This window comes from Cynocephalus volans, chromosome 6 (genome assembly GCF_027409185.1).
Source record: "Cynocephalus volans isolate mCynVol1 chromosome 6, mCynVol1.pri, whole genome shotgun sequence".
In the NCBI taxonomy this organism is placed as follows: Eukaryota; Metazoa; Chordata; class Mammalia; order Dermoptera; family Cynocephalidae; genus Cynocephalus; species Cynocephalus volans.
In genome coordinates this window covers 131,658,436-131,683,226 of record NC_084465.1, presented here as the reverse complement: position 1 = coordinate 131,683,226, position 24,791 = coordinate 131,658,436, and the positions used below count along the sequence as shown (strand labels likewise).

Below are 24,791 nucleotides of genomic sequence, written 5' to 3'. Positions count from 1 at the left end.
TGTGATAAGGATCCCTGCCTACATCAATATAGAAATTCTGACCTCATTTTATGTTTATCCTGTGGGTCCTTGGACAGCCAACAACGAAAGGATGCTGTAATAACTAACAGATATTTTTGCCAACATAAAATGAATTCAGTATGAAAGCATCCTTCCTGTGGGCCACTGAGGTAGTTCTACCAAAACTGGGGCTGTCCCAGAAAATCGAGGGCAGCCACCCTAGTTTTCAAGAAATTTAGGACAGAAATCCTATCCTTTCCTTTACTTGTATGTATTAAAATATAGCATGGGTTCATCTTCCTGTGTTTTGAATTCTTTCATAATTACTGATTTTGAGATGACATCATTTAAATAAACGGGCTCTAAGTCCACTTCTACTCCTTAAGGGAAGTTTCTGACAGAGGTTCTCAGGAAGAAAGGAAAGGCATGAAACGTGAAAGTGAACCTCTCCACCTCCACCCTGTCCCCTCCAACATCATTTCTTTCAGAAAAAGGCCAAGGGCTGGCCGACTCCGTGGCTCACTCGGGAGAGTGCAGCGCTCCCGCCGCGGGTTCGGATCCTATATAGGGATGGCCAGTGCGCTCATTGTCTGAGCGCGATGCGGGCGACACCAAACCAAGGGTTACGATCCCCTTACCGGTCACAAAAGAAAAAAGAAAAAAGAAAAAGGCCAAGGGTATTCTTCACAAATTCTTAACATTTTAAAGAAGAAGAGAATAAAGTTTATAAGACTATCAACTCTCTTTAGACTACACCAGCAGCATTCACATTTGTTCTCTTACTGTATGTGGAACAGCTCCATGAGGTAGGTATTATTTCTACTGTATCAGCAAGGAAGTTCAGGCTCACTCTCTAACCTAGTGTGCAATACTAAGCACCAGTCGTAAGTCTTCTGACTTCAAGGCCTACTCTCATTCTACCATAGCACAGAAGAAGCTTCTGGATTCAGGGCTGTCCCTCTGCCAAATTCTGGAATCAGTACAGTTAGGCTTCGGTGTCTTTTTACCTTCTCCTTTTCCTTTTCCCCTCTCCCTGTTCACTCCCTGGCCATCTAGTCTTTTTCTCAGAAAAACTTTTCCGTTGTATTGAACTGGGAGAGATTAAAACAAAGGTTTTATTAACTAATTCTTGAAGACTGAAGCAATGCCTTTAAGGTGGAAAGCAACAACTTGCCATTCTATTCTAAGATCAGCAGGGCCAGTCCCCAGTGTCACTTGACCAACGAGAAGATGAAAAAGCAATAGTATCGTAACCACCACAAAGCCGTTCTTTTGAAACTTAAAGGTAATAACCCTTTCCAAAGGAACCATGAATTTTTGTTTCACCCAGAAAACTGTGGGCTCTTAGAACTAAAGAGCTGCAGCTGCAGAGCAGTTATGCCATGACCTCTCAATATATTTCAAGAAAAAAGGAAGTTTTGTTCTTTGGGCCTATGGTACATAGTGATGGTCAATACAAGCCACTTCCCATTTCTATTTCTCTTTTGGCTGGGAAGTCGCCAAAAGAGAGACAGTAAAACGGATCAACAAAGCCTTAGGCTAGGTCTGAGGTTGCTGCCTACCTTCCAATCTCAAAGCTAAATGACTTTAACCTAGTCACTCAATTTCCGTTCCTGTAAAATCAGAGTAACCATACCTAACCATTTAAGTTCAGAAAAATGTAAATAACATTCATTATATAGTATATTTTTCAGGATGCTGTGATCCCGAATTATAATTTTGATTGACTAAAATATGGAGAGACTGATGGCCCAAGGCATTTAATTTACCTACCACCTAAGAGTTTCGAGTTCGGCCTGGGCTGAACATGATCTCCATGTCTCCCCTTCCTCTACCACACCTTGATCTCTAACCCCTCAACTCTTTCTTTACTTCCCAGACCAGGAGCTACATTTTGCTTCTTCTGTCTTCCCTGTGTCAGGCCTCAGAGAATATTCTAACACATTTGCTACCCTTCCTGACCTGTTACCCTATCTGCCTTGGTCACCTCCAACTCTAGGTTCCCTATGACTCCATCTCTCTGCTCATTCATGGATGGGTAGTCCGAGAACCACAAACATCAGGGCCCACTCTAAATCCACTCAACTTAAGTATAACTGGGCCTTCTCTGCTCTTCCACAGTTCTGCAATTCTTTCCCTTTTGAATTTTCCAAAGCAGTCATTTAAAAACTTTTCTATTCTTCTTAACTCTTCAATTCTACCCAGCCTTCTTAGAAACTTACTATTTAGTGAGAAGACGGAGGGCATCTGTACTGAGAGTCTATTTCCCTCTATTATGCTGAAATTTTCTGTTGTTACTTCCCCCTAACTGCCTTGCTGTCTCAAACGAAGTATCTTGCCACCTTCTATATGTGATCTTCAGCTTGTCCTTCTGTCTCTTCAAGAACCTGATTCCTGTCCTTACACTTTCACTATCTCCTTTTGCTCTACATCTTATAACTTGGTTAAACAAACAAACAAAAACCTGCATACCTAAGCTCTCTTTTCTTTCATGACCAGACTACTAGAAAGGGGAGTCTACACTCACAGCCCCCCACTTATACCTCTGTAATTCTTCTCCCCACCCTGACCTTCTTCTGAAATGCTCTCAAGTTCTTCAATCATATCTTATGCTTCTTGTCTGTGACCTTGGGTTCAGCACAATCAAAACTTAACACAATATGCCTCTCCCTTGTTCCCACCACTGCTGACCACTTTCCCACTTCTTCCAGTTGAGTCAGAACCTCCTGGCCATCACTGCCCCAATTTATTATCAAGTCTCCTTCCTTCCACCGCAGTCATATCTGCACCACTCGCTTCCTGCCTTTTCATTCCCATTTCAGACAGCACCCTCCTCTCAACACAAATCAACACACTGCACCAGTCTCCTGGCCTCTTTTTGCCAAAATATCCTTCTTTGTTTAACAAAGAAATTTCCAATATTTTAGCCTGAGAATGAAGAGCCTCTAAGAACTAGTCCTTGCCTATAGTTCTAGGCTTTGTGATTTTCTCTTCTACTTCATTTCATGTATTTCACATTTCCTCTGAACTCTGGAAGAATTCAGTTTCCAGAACATGCCCTGCACCTTCTCACCTACATGCCTGAATCAAGCCAGTCCATCCACTTGTAATGTTCAACATTGTTTTGACTTACTGAAGTACTATTATAGTCTTCAAGATTTGGGAAAGATACCATCTTTTCCTTTCTCATGTAAGCTGCAAGTTATTATTCCTTCTCTGAACTTCCATAGTCCCAGTATGCCCATCTCTTTCTTACTCTTATCTCAAGTTCTTTCAAATTATGTTCACTTACCTTATTGTCCCTATTAGATCTTAGGCTCTTGAAAATGGTGATGGTGAAGATAATAATAACAACCATAATAACAATCACCAGCTTAACAAGCTCCTTCCATAGTCCAGCTCTGTGCAAAGCACATAACTTCACTACCTCAGCAACCCTATGAGGTCTGTCTCCACTTTCAGATGTGATTAAGTAATGTTCCCAAGGCCAATACCTAGGAAGTAGTGGAGCCAGAAATTGAACTTAGGTTTGTTTGATTTCAAAAGCCATGCTCTTAACTACTGTGTGGTATTTCTCACCATCCATAGACTCAACAGATAACCAGTGAATAAAACATGCTCTTTGTAAGTTCTAACAGGTGGGATAGTTTACAAAGCCAGATAACCCAGAGTTGCTGACCCTGCTTGGTCAATATATACATCTACAGGGAGAAGAAATAGATAGCTTAGACTCTAATTCTTAAAGCATGATTTCAAAAATAGGACAAAGTTTTGGTGTCTCATGACTAAACAACATAAAATGTAAAGTGAGAGAAAACTCTAATTCACCTGGATTAGATAATAGCCTAATTTTGTCTCTCTCCTTGGATCCATCAATGTTGATAATGCAATGAATCAAGGCCACTCCAAAAGCCTTACTTAGATCATTTAAACCACATTCAGGCAGAGCCTCCAATAATTCTAGTTTCTGAGACTCTGACATCAGCCCTGTGAAAACATGATAATTGTACTCTGCTGACTGAGTCAGAATCCATGTAAATTTGAGGTCCTATTTTACATACGAACAGGCAGATAACATATGAACACACAGGTATCAATACAAAGCGAGCAGTAGTTGTTGCTCTCTATATGTAAGCAGCTAAGGGCTGTAATCCTCCGAGAGGAATGTCATAATACAGCTCAAATCCCATTACAACAAATACCTTTACAACAGAGATGTCTGTATAACAAAAACCCTTTCAAGCTTTGGCTGACAGCCCACGTACTTCAGCAATATTTGATGTGAGACTTCGAGTTCACAGTAATGGGAATTGACCTGTATTTCCAAAGGTAAGATTTGAATGATTTCATCTGTAACTCCTATCCCATGATACCATGAGTTGGAGTGATGTATAATCTAAACCCATGAGTATAAAAACTAAACATAAAGACAGAAATGAAATCCTACCCTGCTCTTAAAGGGTGAAATTCCTTCCTTTCACTTGGGAAACACTTAGATAAAGAAGGCCTCTAACCCAAGCCCTGAATGGAGCAGAGCAGGGCCAATTTTGTCTTATCTCACCGACAGGCAAAATGATGTAGTACACAGAGACAGATGGACTATGGTCAAATCTCTATTCTGTCATGTACTGGCTGGGTAAACTGGGCTATATTGCTTAATTTTTTCTGAGCCTCAGTTTTCTCATCTGTAAAATGTGACTAATATCATCTAATTTCAGGATTTTGGTAAGGACTAAATGAGAATATATGTAAAGCTCCTAACATAAGGCCCAATACATAGTAAGTGCTCAAAAAGTTAGTTCCCTCACTGGACTTCCCTTCCCCTTCAAGACACTGGACTTCTGCAAGCTATTTTCATGAAATTAGCTATAAGACCTAATGGAAGTTAACAAAATATACAGTCTCAAATATAGTCTGGTAAAGATGTCGCTCAGAGGAACATCAGGGGAAAAGAGAAAATGGTAGACTAACTAGTCCACACAGAATTATTTACATGACTGGGAAAAAGGTCTTTTTGACCAAGCTTAACACATGTGTATTCAAAAGCTAAAATGCAAGTAACAAGGCTTTATAACAATAAATGAGCTCTGGTCATTTTGTCAGAGATCATTTTGAAAAAAAGCCAATAAACCAGAATTTAGAGTCATATTTTCCTAGCCAAGGACAAACTATTGTTATTGCACTAAAGCACAGTTTACTGCCTCTGGCTTCTTTTTCTGTAGGTGACATTCTAGAGGGTGGGAGACCCTTCCCCATTTGGTGATGCCTTAGCTCTAGTCCCATACATTACCCCATCTTTCCTCAACAGCATACTGTTAAAGTTAATTATTAAGACAAACTCCCATCTTCTCCATTTGGGAAACATGTAGGTAAACAGTTTCAGAATATGTTCAATAAAAGTTGTCAATAGTGCTCTAATTTGTGGGGTTTTTAATTCTACCAATTTTTAGACATCTAATTTTCTACTTTTCAAGTTAGGGGAAAATCAAGTTTGTGGTGACAAAATTCTGTGTGCTTTTTAAAACAACCTTGGTGTTATATGATATACTGAGATAAAAAACTAGAGTCTTAAGAACATATTCTGAAGGCATGTTGGTTTACCTTTATAAAATGATTATTGGCTAGGAGCTCTTAAATTCCTTAAAAGGCTCCCAAAAGTCCTACGAGATCTCAGCAACTATAGGGAACAAAGGTTGGCCCAACATTTCTGAGAGACACAGAATGTGAAAGTCTTAAAGATTTAGTCCTATCCTTTCACCTTGCCGGTAAGAAAAAGGCTCAGAGAAAAGTATGTACCACTGTTCTCATGCCCAACTAAAGTGTACGAGTATTTACAAGCCAAACAATGAGTTTTTAGGAACTCTTATGAGAAGCCACATGAAAATAAAATAAAATGCTGGACCGAAATACCAAGGCATGGAGAAAAAGAGACTGTGAAACACACAGAAAGACAGAGAAGCTCTGAGCAGAGAAATTGAGAGATCAGGAACAGAGAAAGAACAAAATTACCAAAGCAAGGTTAAAACAGGGAAAGAGACTAAGTGGTAGCAGTAGAGGAGATATTTTAAAATTCAGTCTGCACAGAGACCCCAGCACACAAAAATGTCAACCCGGTACAATGGTTTCTGGCCTCTATTTTAATAACTGCACCCCCATCACCCCTATAACCATCATCTTAAAATGGAGGCAGAAACAACCACCAGATTGTGCTCTTTAATCCTACCATGGATAAGGGTTTACACCTCAAGCATTTTTGAAGGTGTGCTAACCACTTCGGGCCGCTAGGGCGCTACTCCCTGCTCCAGAAGGCACACTTGACTTAACGAGCCCCACCTAGCCCCCAAGAAAGAACGTCCTTCCTAAAAGTGAGCCCTTTCTGCCTCCCACCAGCAGCATGATACTAACTGTTCATAAGGCATTTCAAGGTCCCCACAGGCTATGAGAAAGTGAAGTGCAATCGTAATCACACAGGCAACCAGAGGAAGACAGGGGTAGAAAGAGTTAGCTTGTGAAATGCAAGGCTGAGGAACACTATTCCTTCGATAAACAGCCACCCCGCCCAAGAAGAGCCTGCGCTGCCTAGAAAGTGACCTCACGGGAGCAATCACGCGCCTGGATGGAGGCGCTGGGGGCCTTCAGCCTCCTTCTCTCCCTCGGCCCCTCCTCTCTCTCCCTCCTGCATCCCACCTGTCCCAGCGGGTGGGGGCTTGGGGAGGAGCCCCAGGAGCACTGCGGCCACCAGCACCGGCCACTCCCAGCGTGCCCTCCCTTCTTCCCCCACAGGCTGCGGGCTCCAGGCGGCTCCCGCAGCCCAGCGATGCCCATCTGGACACCTAGATGACCCCCGCCGCGCGCACCCGGCACTGTCTGTACCTTTACTCTGGGGAGGGTTCTGACTCCGGTCCCGGAGGACGTTGATCTGGTACACAGCTCCGTAAGGCTCAAAAAGTTCTTTCAGCTCCTTTTCTGACCAGGACCGGGGGATCTGTCCGACAAACATCTTAATGGCATCTGGGTCTGGTTGGTCTGAGTGATCCAAAGCTCCGTTCATCTTGTTGGCTGTGCCGTTACTGTCAAAAAGGGAACCGGGAGCCAGAGTTAGGGCTGCACAGCGAGGGACAGGAAGGAAAAACTAGTGGGGGTTGAAGGGGTGGGGAGGCGGAAGGAGGAGGAAGAGGAGCACGGGGAAAGTGCCTAATGAGTCGTAGAAATTTGATGAACTAAAACAAAGCAGAGGCACCATTAGGTTGCTCCTCGGCGGCAGCGGCGAGGCTTTCACTGCATGCCGCTGTTCTGCATCGCCGCCCGAGCACAGGGCTGCGCCCCGCCGGCTGTCACCCGGGGCGTGGACATCTCGGAAACCGGGCTTAGGAGGCAGCTGCAAGTTAAGTGCAGGGCTCACTCCGCGAGGCAGCCATCAACGCATCGGCAGCATTATCAGCCCCACACTGGCTATCACCGGGAAAGAAAGGCAGGGCTGGATTTCTCTCCCCCTCCCTTCTCCCCGCCCCTTTTTTGGGAGGTTTTTGGAAGAGAGGAGAGAGGTGGTAATAATAAAGTCACATGGAAGGAAAATGAAACACTTGGCAGTCCGTCAGATGACTAATGCAAGATGCTGGTGATGAATTTGCAGAGTGAGAGAGGCATCCATGTGTGCATCAAATTAGTACGTTGTGGCTGCTCAGAATGGAAAGCGCTCCAGCTATGCAGCTCTGTGCAGCTGATTGGCTGCCCACGCTGGAGAAAAGGGCCGGAGCTGGGAGGGGGCTCTCCTTTAAAAAGCACATTGTTTATGGGACCCACGCACAAAGGGTTTAATTCAGAGAGGCAAAAGCGATCTCAGAATTGCCTGCTTTGTGCCGGAAGAAAAAAAAAATGCAGCCCCAGAAAGTTGAGTTCCCACTAAAGGACACTGAATATTTCAAATCTTTCACACTCCATAAATTGCTCTCTGTATATCTGACTTCCAGATGTTACACTTGAGTTCTAAACAATCACACGTTTAGGAGAGAAAAAAAAGAAAGTCTGCCTTTTCTTCTAGCTTCAGTAAATATTTGGGGGTGATACAAAGCGCAAAACCATAAGCTTTTACATATCAGTCTTACTTAATGTTTCCAAAACTCCCATTTGGAAGGGAACACTTGTTTAAGCCTGCAGTTCTAGTCATAATCATGTAACATGATGAGGAAGACATTCCTGCTCTACTTGGACCCCCCCACCCCTCCCTATTTGAGCTGGAGTAAATAGTAAAAGCAAAATCATACACACTTTGCCCTCCCCCGCTCCAAATGAACCCTCAACTCATCTACTCTGCCAAGTGTCAAGGCTAAATGCCTCTGAGCAGCACTCATTTGCAGTACTGGGCTCTTGGTTTAACTTCTCAGCCTGTGAAAACATAATGCACCTAAACAAATGAAAAGCCAGCAGACAGCATCCACAGAACCTTGCCCATGACCATCCCCTACCCCAACAAGCAGAAAGGTCAGAAAGGGGACACACTGACTAAAACTAAACTGCAAATGGCAGGTGTGATTTCACTGTAGCCGCTGGGTAATAGGAAGAGGTATTCAAAGATTTTCAGCAGAGTTCTTTATTTGGTTAAAATAAAATATCAAAAAATACACCAGATTTGCTGTGGGTCTAGGTTCGTCCTGAGCCCTCAGGAAAATAGACAACACTGATGGTTAAAAAACCAAAAACCTATTTTTTAAAAATCCTGAATTAAAACCTACTAAAAAAAGAATCCTGAATCCAGAGAGAAAAAGGCTGTCAAATACTCTTTACTAGGTCCAGGCTTCAATTTCTACTTGTTCTTATCCCCCTATTTTACCACTTTATTTTTTTAATCCTTGAGATTGTCTTACTTGAAGCAATTTCAGAGCTTTCTCTAATCAACCTTATTGTTATGAAAACTATTCCACTGAATAAAATATTGAGTACAAAATCTTCTTTCAACAATTTAGGTGTAATATAACGCATGTTTACATTAGAGCTAGATCATTCATCTTGTTCTTATGTACCTATACTACTTTTCAACTCACTCTGTGAATTCAATAAACACCTTAACCCTGTGGAGCTGTGACTGCAGCAGGGTGGAGGTGGCAGGGCCCCTTGCAGTACAGAATGTGGTGTTCACAGCACGCTGCGAGTGTGGCAAGACTTATTTATGGGACAGGAAGGACTTGTGGTTATTGCTGTTGACAATCAGCGAGAATGAAGAGGAAGGCACTGCCACAGGTCTCGGCTAACAGAGAACGGAAGTTCAAAAAATGGAGCTGTTGCATCTTGTCTGTACAGAGCACCATTAATGCAATGTGGCCGGGAAGGGGGGTGGGGGGGCGGCTAGGGAGAGGGAGGTTAGGTGGCAGTATACCAGCCCTAATATCTAAGCTTAGAATTCTAGAGCAAGCATTCCTCAATGTTTTTTCAAATGAGAGGCCATTTATATTTTCTCACAAAATACAGACTCACCAAGTCACACAAAAAAGCTGAGAAGAGGGCTTACACCTTACACATTTGATCCTCATGTTAGTGAGTGCATATTTATTAATTCCTCTCTTATCAGCCATCCTTCACAGATGCCTAGAGACCTCTTATCATCCTGAGGCAGTGTAGTGCAGTGGCTAAGGGCATGCACTCTGAATCCTGGCACTACCGCTTCCTATGGCACAGGCATGGAACAGAGTAAGTGCTCGGTAAGTGTCAGCTATTTCTACTGTTGACCCATTCTTTGCATTTGTGATGCACTTGAAATGAGTGGCCATCACAACCTTACTTTTAAATCCAAAATTTTTATAGTATAGATTCGAACACAATTCATACCCTAAGTAAAAATAACATGTATCTTTCAGTCAACACTTATATACCAGATACTGTGCTAGCTGCTTTACATTTTTAATCCTTATAACAATCTTATGAGAAAGTAGTATTTTCCCAATGCCAACATCTGAGAAATAAGTTCCTTTCCTAAGATTACTAGCTTATAAATTGTAGAGCTAGAATTCAAACCTATGCCCACTAGGCTACAGAGTGCAAACTATTTCTAATCCATCACGTGGCCAAATATTCTATCTGGTCCAGCTTGTGTTGAGAGTGAATATCTCATTGCGAATCAATGGGAAGACAAAGCCAAGAGCAAGCCATATGGGGTCCCTGGAATCACAATGACAAATAAAAGCATGAAAAGAAACACGTGCATACACCTATCCTCTTTCTGTCTGTGGGAAAGAGGGTGCAAAGTGCTGGACTTAGGAGTCTTTTAAGGCTACTCTACTACCCATATTTTCCCAATACTCACATAAGCATGTCTCCATCTCCACAGATTCTCTTCCTCTCTATTCCCACAGTCATGAGGATGAGAACCTCCCATCCACATCTACATCCTTTCCTAATGACTTGCCTTTTTGCAAATAACTGTTCCAAAGATTTGCATAAGTGCTAAGGGCATGACAATTCCTTAAGTAAATCCAATGATATATAGTTGTCATATAAATTAAAAACAGCACCACCACTACCACACCTTCTTGATCAAAAGCTTCTATGCTGACTAGGTGGTCCTGTTGCACCAACTACCCCAGTGCTGCTGAATCCCATGCTCTGAATCCTGATGGTATTGCAACAGCTTGGTTAACTTTGTGCTAATCCACCCAGCTCCTCCTCCTTTGAACTCCCAACTTTCTTCCTGGCTGATGGTCATTTCTAGTGGAGACTCACTGTCCTCATAGGGCTGTAGGCACTGACACTTCTAAGCGAGACAGAGATTATGTGTTCGACAGTTAAATCTGTGGGGGTACATGCCAGAGGCCACGGAGAGCCAATGTGCTCTTGATAGAGAAGTAATTATGGAAACAGACACCCCAAATCTCAGCAAGACCCTCAGCAAGACCATGTATTTATGGGAATCTGATCTTGGGCTTAGAAAATTGGACTAGCTTGCTTCTCTTCACTCCTTAGCCATCCTCAGCACTCAGCATAGTGCCTTTTACAGTGCAGAAATTTAGATTCAAATTCAAGTAATATTTATTGAGGGACTACTCTTTGCCAGAAACCTTTGCCAAGTACATGACATACAATATCATGACAGCTCCAGTGGAATCATTACCTCTGTTTTGAGGATGAAGCAACAGAGTCACAGAGGTAAAGTGTCTTTTCCAATGTCACACCCTTAAGAAATGGTGCCTACAGAATGTGGATACAATTAAGACTGAAAGTCCAACTGTCATTGCTTAATATTCCACGAACTGGGTTTCTCTAGGGAGATGTCTTCCATGGATTCAGTGACCACGTGCAGGCCCTGGACACAAGCACATACATCTCTGTTGGCACCTTGCCTGCAAATTGCAACAAGATCCTGAGTGCCAATTCCACTTGTGCCCTTGGCAAAAAGCCAACTATAAGGCTCCTCTAGGACAGATGCCATATGGAATGAGACCACAGTCAGAGAGCACTGAGCCAGCGGGCATTGATGGTATCAGTCTCAGAGCCAAGATGAAAATGTAATGGTGTTTGGGGAAAAAAATGAGAGTGCTTCCTTTTTGCTTTTAGCACAGGCAATGACCTACTTCCCTACTCTATTTTTGAGTAAAAAGAACTAGATCAACAGAGAATATGCAAAATCTCCTGAGGTTCTTCTAAGCAGTAAAACATTTTTATAAAAAATTATTATAACCGATTGAACATATTACTATTACTGTTATTAATTCCAGGTCAACAAGCTTTTATAAGGCCCAGTGATTTGCAGGTCTCCTTTGGAGAATAGAAACAAAAGAACTGAGATTTCTTTCATCTTTTTCCCTGAATAACTTTGTGTTATATTTTCCTTATCTATATAAAAGGAAGAACAAACTTACTAAATGGCTATGAGAAATGCCATGTAGGTATAAATAACTTTATTTTTGTTGAAAAAAAGACATAAAATGCCACCTTCAGAATCCATACTAAACCCAAAACTACACAAAAAGATGCCTTGTCTTGGAAAAATTTTTCTTGCTCTTACTTTTTTTTATTCATTGAAATGACCTACATCACTACTATTCAACTCTGCTCCATGATGGAAATGTTCTGTATCTGCAATCCAATATGGTAGCTGCCTGTAGCTAATGAGTACTTGAAATGTGGCTAATGCAAAAGAGGAACTGAGTTTTTAATATTATTTAACTTTAATTAATTAATGAATTAATTAACTTATTAGAGTTGAGATTCACCTAAACATCATCCTGTGGGGAGCTTGTTTTGGAAAAGTAGGAATGCAGGGCCAGGAAGATGACATTGGTGCTAAATAGCAGTGGTGAGGCACTAAGCAGCAGGTCAGTAGATAAGTGGGTTGGGGGGCCTGGGTTCTTGTCGTGGCTCAACATCAACTTAACTGTGAGATCTCAGGCAAATCATGTAACCAATCTGTACTTCAGTTTCCTCAATTGTAAAACAAAGATAAAATAGCTCCCATCTGGCTTGGAGTTCCTAGAATTATGTGGTTATGGTTTGGACCCAGAGACTGATTTATGGAAAAATAATTTAGATAATATGACCAGCTGCCTAAAATCTTGGTGTGATTCCCCTTCTCCCAGGCTCACAGGCGACTAAGGCTGCAGGCCAGAGAGCTGACAAGGTGTCTTTCACACTGTGGAGAGCAGTCTGCAGACTCAGAGCTTGGGGGTGCTGCCAGAGCACCATTGCTCTGTCTGTGGCAGTGCTCCTCCTAATATCCTAACTGCAGTCCCATCATCTCAGTCAGCTGACAAGCCACTCTTTCAAATGGCTCCAGAATTGGTTTTTTATTTTTATTTTTATTTTAACTTCTCAATATATATTGTAGTCGATTTTCATGACCCTTTACCTGTTCCTCTTCCCCCCTCCATCTCTCCCCTCCCCCCATACATCATATCTGTTCACTTGTCTTAAAAAGTTCAAGGAATTGTTGTGATTGTTGTCTTCTTCTCCTCCCACCCTATGTTTGTTTATGTGTTTATTTATTTATTTTTAGCTCCCACAAATAAGTGAGAACATGTGGTACTTCTCTTTCTGTGCCTGACTTGTTTCACTTAATATAATTTTCTCAGAATCATTTTTAATATTGCTTGTGCTTAAGTAATAGCACACAAAGAAACAGGCTTTGGTTATCACAGGAAACTGTCCAAGACTGAGTACACGAGGCACAAGCAGGAAGAACCTGGTGAGGGGCCTATGCCCCTGGGGGCAACAGGATGGGCATGGTGTTCATTAATACTAATAATCTCCTACATTGTCCATTTTGGTGTTGCTTTTTGTTTCTGAACATTCTCTTCACAGATTGGCAACACCGCACCTGGGTTATGAGCATCAGCTCTTGCCTGCGCTGCACTCTGGAGAGCACATCAGAAACTCAGACACAGCCCCAGCCTAGGGAGGCTCCCCATCTCCTCTAAAATAACCACAGACTCTGCATTTAGGAAGGGGAATCACTGTCATCCAACCTCCAGCTTTGGGAATTGCAACTCCCTTTTAAAATGCACCAAGTCATGGCTCTTATAAAGAAAAGCTCCATCTTCTGGGACTGCCTTTCAACAGGGCGTAGTTTGCCACTGGTCTGACGGCTACATACTGTAGTGGGGTCCTATGTTGCTGACTACTTTTGGTAAACTTAACAGAACTCTCTGGATATCAGTTATATCACCAGTAGGATGTCAAAGTAATCATGCTCCTGTATTTACCTGGAAGGTTTTGTTTCTGTTTATCAAGTGCAGCAAAACCTTCTGAGTCACAGCCACACCACACCTATTATAAAACAAGGCCCCACATTCTGAGGTGAGATGGCCATACATCAGCTAGCGACTCCTTACGATCCTCACGGAAGACTAACTGGAGCAAATAATACCCTAAGTATCTGAGAGAGGCAAAGCTCTTCTCCAAGTGGTCAAATTGTAAATCAATTAGTTTGAGCTCCTCTGAAAAAAAGGTTCAAGTTTCCTGTAAGTACGCACATATAATATGCTCATGCCCGGGCTCTGACAAAATTTGGGGAAAAAAAATTGTTAAGAATGCACAGGACATCATGTTCATTCACAGATGACAACTAGGAAAGAATATATTTGTGACAGGCGTTTTGCTAGATTACTGGAGTTAATATTGGATTTTATTTGGTCAGAGGTGGTCTAAAGCTATACATTCACTTGCCAGGGCAAAATGCAACCATGACTCGTAGGGAACTGTTCCTGCAGAAAAGGTCACAGAACTCAGGCATTTGTATTCATCAAGTAAAAGGGAAACCTTATTACCTTATCTCAATTTGACTGCTAGTAAAAAGCAGGAAGCTGGAAAACCCCCACAAAGAAGTAAATTTGGAGGCATCCAGGGGGTAGCTGATGGCCCAACATACAAAAACCTTCGCTGGCAAGGCAGCGAGGCATCAGCTAGAGATAGCCCCTGCACAGGGAGCTCATTTCCTTCAATGATTTATCAGAAATAGTTCAGTGGATTTCAGGACTGAGCAGGAGGCAGCTGCACAGGGAGAGGTGGGTGTTTTAGATGAACTTTTAGAAATGGCAATAGGTAAATAATCATCACAGGGAAGAATTACAGAGGGCTTCACATTTCCAGTGCTTTAGGGGTTCGTACCAATGAATCCTCTGAGACTGAGGTTAGTATTACTACCCCTACTTTACAGATGAGGAAACTCCTTGGGGAGTCCCCACTTTAGCTGGCAGATCTCGGTGCTTTCCAGCCTTGATTTACCTAAACCCTCTGCCAGATTTTTTCTGTTTGCTGTGGGCAAATAATTGGAAATGGCTCTTTTGGACGATTGAGAGGAGACCCTTTGGCCATCAATTAACTGAAAAGTGAATCATTATAAAATGAAGACAAATGTCGGGGGGGGGTGGGGGGAGTTCAACACGGACCCGCACTTCCCAAAGTGAACACTGATTTCCAACAAAAATGTCCCTCCTATTCACTGCCAAGCAGCAAGTGATGAAAATAAGGGCAGGCATCAAGAGGGCAAAGAGCACAGACACAAGCCTGGTTCCCTGCAGACTAACAGCTGTGCTCCTCAAGGCAAACAGCTCCTGCTTTCACCACTGGTGAAAATATTTTGCCTGGATTATTTACTCAAGAGAAAGCAGTCAGGGTGAATTCACAACTCTCTCCACTCACTGCAGAAACGCTGGTGATGAAAGTGAAGCAGACAGTGCCCCTGTGCGGAATTTCAAACACACCTGAACTCTACCCTCACACAAAGTCCTTTTCTTTCCTTCTCATTCTTACACAGTTATTGAAAAGGACTTGCTTTATGTCAGGCACAGTGCTAGGTCTGAAGGGGAGAGAGATGAAAAATGTGTAATTTATGGCCTTAAGCTACTCATAGCCAATTAGAAGAGACAGATGTGCATACAACATAAAACCAAAATACATATAAGGGCTCGTAGTAAACCAAACACAAGTGACTAATTTGGCCAAGGAGACTGGGAATTCAGCTTTATAACCACACTATAGCCCCGTGGTCAATGTTTAAATGGAATTAAAAAAAAGATTCAAAGGCCAAGGATAATAAGATGCACCATTTTGCTTAGCTAGGAATGTGATAGAAAGAAACAAACAAACAAAAATAGAAGGATGCAACTCTCATAAGGGGGCTGGGACTTTAGGGAAAGCAGCCCCAGGAGCAGCTCCCTTCTTCCACCAAGCCACCAGAAGAGGAAGCACCAGCACAGACCCCTGGCAGAGACAGAGATCATGTGCTTTCTTGGCCTCCCACAGGGGGCATAGTCCAGTCCCCCACTTATGCTAGAAACGCAGCCATATCCTGGAAGCCTGTGATGCAAAGCCTCTTCCACCTCCACTTGTCACTTGCCCTCTGTGCTAACTCCTGTGGAAAGGTTACCCATTCTCAAATATGCCTGCTGCTCACTAGGATTCGTACGAAAATAACTTTCCTGATCTTGACCATTCAACTCTGATCTAACAAAACGCTCCAGCACCACCTTAAATTCAGCACATCCCCAAATAATCTTCTCCTGTCTTTTCCTCCAATTAGGTTTCATGTTCAACTTCTGTTTTACTTACTGGCTCAAAATCCCACCCCACGCTGCCCCTTCTCCACAATGTGGGGACAGGAACAGTGTCTTACACAGAACACTCATATAACACAGATTGACTGCTTACTGTTGCTGTAACCTCTTCCCTTCTTTGACCGCTGAATCTATAGAAACAATAATTAACTGAACCCCCAATCAGGTACATGCTGAAACTGTGAAATTCTTCATGACAGGGATGTCTTACACAATCATTAATTCAATAAATATTTATAAAGCGACCCTTACAATCCAGGCATTATTCAAGCTGCTGGGAATACAGCAATGAGTAAAATTGGGGGAAAAAAATCAGCCCTTACAGAGCTTATTCTAGGGGGGGGGCATAAAATAAGCAACATAAGTAAATCTTATGTAAGAAAGAGATCATTTCAATGAAGAACAATAAAAAAGGGAGGGGAGATAGGGACATAGGGCTGCGATTTTAAATAAGGTGGTTGGGGAAGGCCTTATTTGGAAGATGAACACAGTGCATTGAACTCAGTCTCAGTATATCCTCAATACATATTTTTTGAATAGATTTAATACAGCAAGAAGTCTTAAAAGTCATAAAGATTAAATCACACATTATGTAATTTGCCACCACTATTATAAAGAAACATGTTATCCCACTTAGTACTGTTCTGTTAAATCTGAAAGTCAATACACCTACTACTAAATAAGTTACTGAGTCATGCCCATTTTTCTCTAAATGCCTGCTGGGTCCACTTGAACCCACACAACCACTGTCCTAATTCTGGCTGTCATCTTGTTGTACCTGAATTACTGCAAAACCATTCAGTGGGCTTTCCTCTTTTGTAATGAAGGACAAAGACTTCGCTGACCTTTGTGCTTTCCTGGCATTCAGAACTCTATCTACCTTTCTGTTAAATATTGATTATCTGTCCATTCATTATTCATTTTATAATTTATCAATGGCAAAATTTAATCTCAGGCTGGTCTCTCCTCAACCTGCTTTTGGCCTACTTTCTCAGTCATAAATGATGTGTAATCAAGGAATACAAAGGAAATGGAATGCCAACCTAAGGAATGCAGCCAGCAGTATGAGGTTTGATGTAAGTGCACTGGAGATTACTAATGCCACAGTTTCCTTCCACTGATATGGAAAATCAAAAGTTCACAGCAAAGGTGAACTAATTACATCATATTAATGACCATAGTTTAGATCAGAAAATAGAATCCATTTGTGAAGATATGTTTTTCTGCAGGTTAAGATTTTATTAGATTTAAGTGTATTTCTTTCTGTGATAATGTCTTCAAACCCATTGTGAAATGCCAGCAGTAGAATTAAGAAAAAAAATTACCTCAGAGCAGTCAAAAATGTATGCCACAAAGTTCCCACCCTGTCATTTATGTCCTTTAAGCCCTTTGAAGAGCTCCTCAGCATTTCTCAAAGATTTTATTTTACACTGGTTTTTCATAGCCCTGATCATCTGCATTTCAAACCGACAGGAGAGCAGTAGTAAACAAGAGGTAGGAGGGCCCACGTAGTGACAGGCAACCGACATGAGAATCTGAAAGAGCCTAGCAGTTAAAAGCCCACTCCTAGCAGAGCCGACTTATGTTCTCTAGTAGATCCCAAGGACAGTAGCACATCCAAATAATTAATTTGTATAATGACAATCTTGTCTCAACTAAAGGGTCACATTATGCTCAATAAGAACTGCTTAAGATGGCTGAGAAATATATAATTTACTGTAAGGAGAATTCCTTCAAAATGAAACAATAAAGAGAATTGGTACCTTAAAGGCTAAGCTTTCAACTATACTGCAAACTTAGCTAATCAGACTGACATCCCTTAGGGATGAGCTGAGATTTTTACTTTCTCATTCGAACACGACAGTGTATTGAGTATTAGGATTTGTGTAATGTCTAATTTGTTGTCATTAAGTGCAACAACTGATATTGCCTAGACTCTTCGTCTTTGTTTGGGTTAAGTTCTACTAAATATTCTTGCTCTATTTCTACCTACCTGTTTTTGTTTTGTTGTTGTTTTGGCTGTGAGAAATGAGGGAGGTGGGTGGTGAGCATGGGCAGGGAGAAGTTGCTCCCTTTTGTTAGTTTGTTTTTCCAAAGTCAGTAATGCATCACTGGTCTGGAAGTAAGCTTTAATTCTTTCTCTTTAAGACATAACAAAAGATGATGGTTGAGGTTTAAAAATTGGAAATAAAAGGCCCCAAATAGATGACTGTGATACCACTAAGGGGACTAAACATGAATTTTCTCGAATCTTTCTGTCCAGACATACATAAGTCAGTCAGGTGCTCTATAGTGATTGTACTAAATTCCTAGATAGCAGTCCAAAACATTTGCCTCTGATAGTCTGCTTAAAGAAATTTGCAAAAGAGAAAAGAACACTGTCAAGTTTGTATAGTTACGGAAAGAAGACTTCCAGAGTTCTACATATGTCAGCTTATCCTGCATGTTTCCCTAAAATACAAAAATGCGTTTGTCATGCTACAAAACAACATATCAAAAGGGAAAGTCCAAATGATAGTCTACTTTGCTAGTTTTTAAATCTCTAAATTACATCTTAAGATGAATCAATACCAAATACCACATCTTGGCTTGGAAATCTATAGGCCCTCTCTCTCTCTCAGAATGTCATAAATTCCATTCAGCATCTTAAATCACTAATTAAAATAGGCTCTGACATTTAATTCTCTTATTTCTTAAAACACACACCATCAGATCTAACCCCCTACACAAATAAGAATGAAAATAGGATTATGTGCTAAATTATAATGGCTGTTATTCTAAGAGGCTGAATATCATTATATCAAAATTCCCCATAGCTGATTTTTTTAAAGCCATTTCTTCATTTTTTGACACTACATCTGGCACAATGAATACAGATGATCATGTGTTTATGTATCTGTCTAACTGCCTTTCCCAAACACAGCCAGATGGAGTCTTTCAGAATCAAATTAATTTCAGATTAATTCATTCTGGACCTACTCCAGTTTCATGACTCTTTGCTTTGAGGCACCAACCAAATTGATGTGAAGTCATCAACTTCAAAGAGCACAGGTTCCTCGATATCAAGGTGAAAAAAAAATTGTACAACTCCGTGGTTGCTCCCCCTGCCCAAAAAGAAATCCATTCAGGTACCACAACTGCCAATTTAAGGACTGATCAACAATCCATGTGTCAAAATTATCCAGGAAGAATTTCCTGTTGGATCCAAATAAGATCACAGTTAATTTTACATCCAATATTCATAACGTCTTTTTTTTTTTTTTTTTTGTCTTTTTCATGACCGGCACTCAGCCAGTGAGTGAGTACACTGGCCATTCCTATACAGGATCCGAACCTGCGGCAGGAGTGTCGCCGCGCTCCCAGCGCCGCACTCTCCCGAGTGCACCACGGGCTCGGCCCCCAATATTCATAATGTCTTGAAATGAGATGAGTCCAGTAAAAATCATCATCCTCATTAGCAACACCAGAACCAAGGGTGCTATAATAAACTTGCCATATAAGCAGAGTCAGGCACAACCCATAATACGAGAGAGTTAATCCTGAACACCCAAAGTGCATATTCTCTGTCTCTAGCTTCAGCTACAGAAGGAACTATAAACAAATGCAACCAGGCTTTGCATGCTGTCAATCTTGGTAGATGCCTTTATTATCGTACTTGTTTCAATTGCAATTTGGGTTTCCATGGAGACAGAACAGTCAGCTCTAGAAAATTATAAGATAAATGTCAGGCAGTGATAACGGTGTTAATGAAGCTTCGGTGACAAGCAGCTCTGTGCTTCAAATAATAAGCCTATTTTCTATTAGCATATGTATAACCTGTCAAAAAAACTTGGAAGAGAATATTAAAAATTAAATATCTATCTATCTATATTTAAGAGAGAGAGGGAAGAGACCTCTGTGGAATGGCTCAAATTTGGTGGGTCAAACTGGACAGAAAAAAAATTAACTGCTGGTTTCTTGGGAATAATAGGTACCAGTCATGGTACCTATTAAATGATGCTTTAGCTGACATCCAGAAATGCCTTACTTCACCTGATCATAGACTTTTTTCTTATAACATGGTCCACGTAATCTGTCTTTGTTTCTGGAACCCAAGGGCTCAACTCACTAAATCTGATCACGGCAGATTCTGAGCTTCAGAGAAATCAATGACAAAACCAGCCTCATGGTACCTGGACTAATGTAACCCACCACTTCCCCTCTGCTCCTGACTGCTGAATAACTCTAACTGGACCGCCAGAATCCAGAACCACCGTTGACTAATCTACAGCCAAACAAGTGCTACTGAAATTTTGGCAGGTCTGAGACACTGACAACTGTGAAGTTACGTAAGTTTGATGTATTCTGAGTACATAGGTTGAGACTATGGAACTGTGTCTTCCTTTGAACTATACAGCACAGTTCAAAGGAAGATTTTACAAAAAGAAAGTGAAGAAAAAATGAATTTCCTTTTTTGGGGGGAGGGGAAGATGACTTAGGAACAAAGCAGATTTTTATGTTTTATTCAATAGTATCTTTCAGGCTCCAGAATTAAAAGGTTAAAAGGGTGATAATTTTGCAAATCAAAGTCTCTCCATAAAGACAAAAGACAAGCCTGTACACATCAGCTTCTTCTACATAGTTAATGCTATTTGACCTTACCACAGTCTCCACTGTTATTTAATTCACTCCACTGTATTTTTTCCTTTATTTAACAACTGTTTACTGACGACCTACTCTGTGCCAGGCACTACGTTCAGAACACAGTGATGAATGACACATTGTCACTGCCCTTAAGTTCCTCATTGCTTTGTAGCTTGTACAACCTAATATTTGCGGTCTTGAACAAGATGTCCCAATGTTCTTTTCTCTGTCCAAAGTTTGGTCCATTTTGAAGTGGCTACAAGAGTATGTTTTTCTGGGGCAAGGCAACGCTTTTTGCTACAACTCCACACTGGGAACAGCGGGCTCCTCCCTTCCCCACTCATTACCACTCCTGACTCCTCAGCCCCAACTTCCTCTTCAAGAGGAAAATTATGGGGTCAAACCCAAGGTCGAGGATATAACTGGGCCATGGTGCTTCTATAGGAACTTTCAGTGTAGTTTCCAAAGAAGCTACAAGTTCTTCTTCCCCATAAAGTGTTTCTTTTTCTCTTTGGAATGCTCTGTTGTAACTCCCTGTGACTCCTGCAGATTGTACTACAGCTGCCTCCCTCTCAGAGGGGTGGGTACTTTCCCCATGTCTGTCACATCTAGTATGACCAGAGTGGATTCAGGAGGAAGTGGAAAAAGAATGAATGGCTTTAACCAGATGCTCTAGTTTTTAGGAGAACGAATGTATATACTACTTTTCCTAAAAACTCTTACCTACATTGCTTGCTCCCTGACTCAATTCACCAAGAGATATTTAAATACCCAGGGATTCAAGTTAGGGTTTGGTCCAGAATAAACAACCTCAAGCCTCCTTTTAGTTTAAAGCTGAATAATCTTTTGGGTCTCTTGAGGCCAAGCTGGCTCTCAGGAGCCATAGGGTCTACACCATGGCTCAGGCCACTTGTGGGCCCCTGTGTATACATTACTGGTAAGTCTGCAGGACCAGTAAGCTGACAAAGGACTCCAGAGCTCAAAATCCTGTCCACCTCACTCAACTAAAAGGAATTAATATAGCCTTCCCTCAAGGCAAGATAAAAGGCAAAGCAAACAAACGAAACACAACAATAACAAAACATCCTCACTTTCACGCTCCCTGGTCTTTTTTCCTGTTATACCACCCGTGGAAAAGATACAAAAGGAAAAACAATTCAAACATACACAAAACCCAAGATGCTAGCAATATGATTCTTTCAAAGGGCCAAAGTGTTAATCTGAATCCAGGGAATATACAGGAAAAGTCAGGATGTTTAAATTTAATAACCCAATTTGGACTATGGGACTTGAGGTTGAAAACTTTCGTTTGTAAATTAAGGCCTAACACTGTTACTCAAAACTGGGTGAGGAAACATCTGTGGTCATGGAAACAAATTATAAACAGCATGCCTTTTTCACAAACAATTCTAATCAATTAAATAGCCTTATTCTTTTTAGGAACTTTCTGTTTACTAACACTCTTCATTTACTTTTGCTCCTATTAAAACTTTTCATGATCTCACATCATTCTTGAAAGGTGTCAGGGAGTCAAATACTGAAACTGAAAAGTCACCTGCAATTATTATTGTTGGTATTTAAAAATTATTGAAATAATTACTGTTATTTTTAATAACAGAGAGCATATTACTATAATTCTTCAGTGTTAAAATGACAGCTTTAAACTGGGACAACCAAAATTACAATCATAATTTTCCTGAATTGACAATATTTGCTAAATAGACTCCTTGAAGAGAAGGGAGTTGTACACATGGGAAATAAATAGGAGCTTATAATTTAAAAAGGGCACAGCCTCAAAAGTGAGTGCAAAAGTGAAAGATGAAAACAAATGGCTGTGTAGGTTTGTTGTTTTCCTGTTGTTGAATGTAGGGAGGTCTGACTACACAAAGGCAGCCCATACTTTGTTGATAGGAAAGCTGGGGTAAGTGCTGACCACTATTAGTATAGCAACACTCTCCACTTGAAAGGTGTCATAAGTATCTTACAGATTGTGGGTTTGTATGTTTGCTTTTATAGACAATTTTACAGGAGCAATTAAATAAAATAAATAGAAAAGGAATTCTCATATCAATGGAGTCATTAAAATACTAAGAAAGAAATCTTTCCAAAAAAATATAGAATAGATAGTAAATTCTTCTAGGATTTGGGATGGTAGATTTTATGTTTATATGTAACAATGGACACACTTGCTATGCTAGGAAGAGTGTCACAAAATCAGTAACTATACCAAAACAACAAAGAATATAAATTACAAAAAGTATGTATGATACCTGTGCTCTTGCCTTCAGCTCCATGTTTCCTTTAAGAATCACAATTTTTTAAAAAAGTTTTTCTATAAGACTGAGTGAAAACAAAATTACTTTGAAAGATTTATGTCTTATGTGACTGAAAACAGCAATGAAACAGAAACATTACTGATGTTGAAACATTAAAACTCATCAAGGACAGGATGATACAGAAATATTAAGCACAACAACACAAACTGCTACAAAAACAATTTTAATTCCCCTGCTAGGATCATATGATATCAATTTTGGAAACCCCATTTCTTCTGGGAAATTTAACTGTGTGAGCTTTTCTGTGTCTGTAGTATTGGGAATATATTAAACAGCAGAAAGTTGTTAGGAGTTTTGGAGATCAGCTGACAAGAGAATATACCTGAATGAATAGATATCTGAGGACAGAGCAGATTTGTCTGAGGGAGAATACAAGACAATGAGGTAACTTCCTAATTATGTGTCTATAACTACATGCACAGTTTGAGATCAGCCTGTTTTTGAGGCTTCCACATTAGCCTCATTTGGGTTTCATTAGCAACCCAAAGAATCATGATCTCTAAGGACAGCTTGGCAGCGTTCCACCTCAGCACACAGGGAACAGGAGGAGCCAAAGAAAGTAGGCGAGAGCAAAGCACAGAAAGATGTAGAAATAACAGGAACGCCAGATGTGTTCTGAAGCCACACGCAGAAAGTGCAAAGCCTCAGGGTTCTTCGTGGACACTGCTTCTGGAAAACCTCCCTCCTCTGGCCACAGGGGTCTTATTTGTGTCTTCAATTCACAGAAAGGATCTGTTCTTTAGGAATTTTCACCTCGATAACATAAGACCTAAAGATCAGGGGATTCAGTTGTATGGGAAAATAAATTGTATCAGTTGATGAAGGAGGGGGATCTCTATTATAATATGCTTATCAATAATTTAGGTGTGGGCAGCAGTGATTGGGCAAAAGTCAGCAGAAGGTTACTTTTCTAAATGGGTTAACTTGTGATAAATGGGTTCTAGCTAGGAGGCAGTTCCCCTGTGAACCCGGAGTGATGAGGTTTACTGAGGCAATTTTTAATTCACTAACTAGCCATTATTGACAGGCTACTAGGCTTGTTTTATTTTTTTGTTTTGTTTTTAAGACAACAATCGATAACAACAAGGGCAACTAGCTTGGCTGGCTGGAGGGAAATACTGTTCTTTTTTTCCCCCTTAATTAACGAAAACATTCAAAACCCTGTCAGAGAAGAATAATGGTGAAATAAATTATAGAGCCACTTATGTATGAAACCATACATTATTAAAACTACTCTAAATGGGTCCTTGATCTAAATAAAAATGGTCATTTTAGGAAGCTAAGCATCTCAAGAATGAGAAAGGACACAATGTTATTTTGACCCAAGCTATAAAAGGTGGATTGCTTTGCCAGCGGCCAGCCAGAGTATCAAACTGCCCTTGACTTTTATTAAAATTCATATACGACTAACACTGGATGAGTCTTAGCTTCAATTATTTACAGCCCCATATATCTGTTGGTTAAAGATAGGAGAAAGAAGCATATTGGGCAAAATTTTCTTCTACTATTTACACTTGACTTTACCAGTCAGCAAAAGCACTCCTTCCATCCTGTACTGTGTAAATGAAGGAAGGCAGGGACCACTTTCGGCAAAATGTGAACAATGAGCAATGCACCACAGCTTAGGGTTCTCATTGTTGCTAAAAACATTGACTTTAATATGGCTGGGATGCCTTTTACTTTATCAATTTTAATACAAGGGACTTTGATGTACACATTTAGGAAAATGTAGGAGCCCCTTCCTTATTAAACGAGTCCTTGCTGTACAGGTGCCACTTTTCATTGCTGTCCA

The 24,791-nt window shown here is 40.9% G+C and overlaps 1 protein-coding gene across 6 annotated transcripts in view; it reads right to left on the bottom strand.

The window, feature by feature from the left end:
* Window positions 1–24,791, bottom strand: part of CELF2 (CUGBP Elav-like family member 2) — a 305,972-nt gene that overhangs the window by 165,434 nt on the left and 115,747 nt on the right. For 5 of the 6 annotated variants that reach the window (XM_063099375.1, XM_063099374.1, XM_063099379.1 and 2 more), the window contains exon 2: window positions 6,874–7,070. In XM_063099375.1, coding sequence (XP_062955445.1) covers window positions 6,874–7,070 — 197 coding nt within the window. Of the gene's footprint in view, window positions 1–6,873; window positions 7,071–7,240; window positions 7,260–24,791 lie in introns of those variants that run through there. The other variant, XM_063099378.1, reaches the window with a different exon arrangement.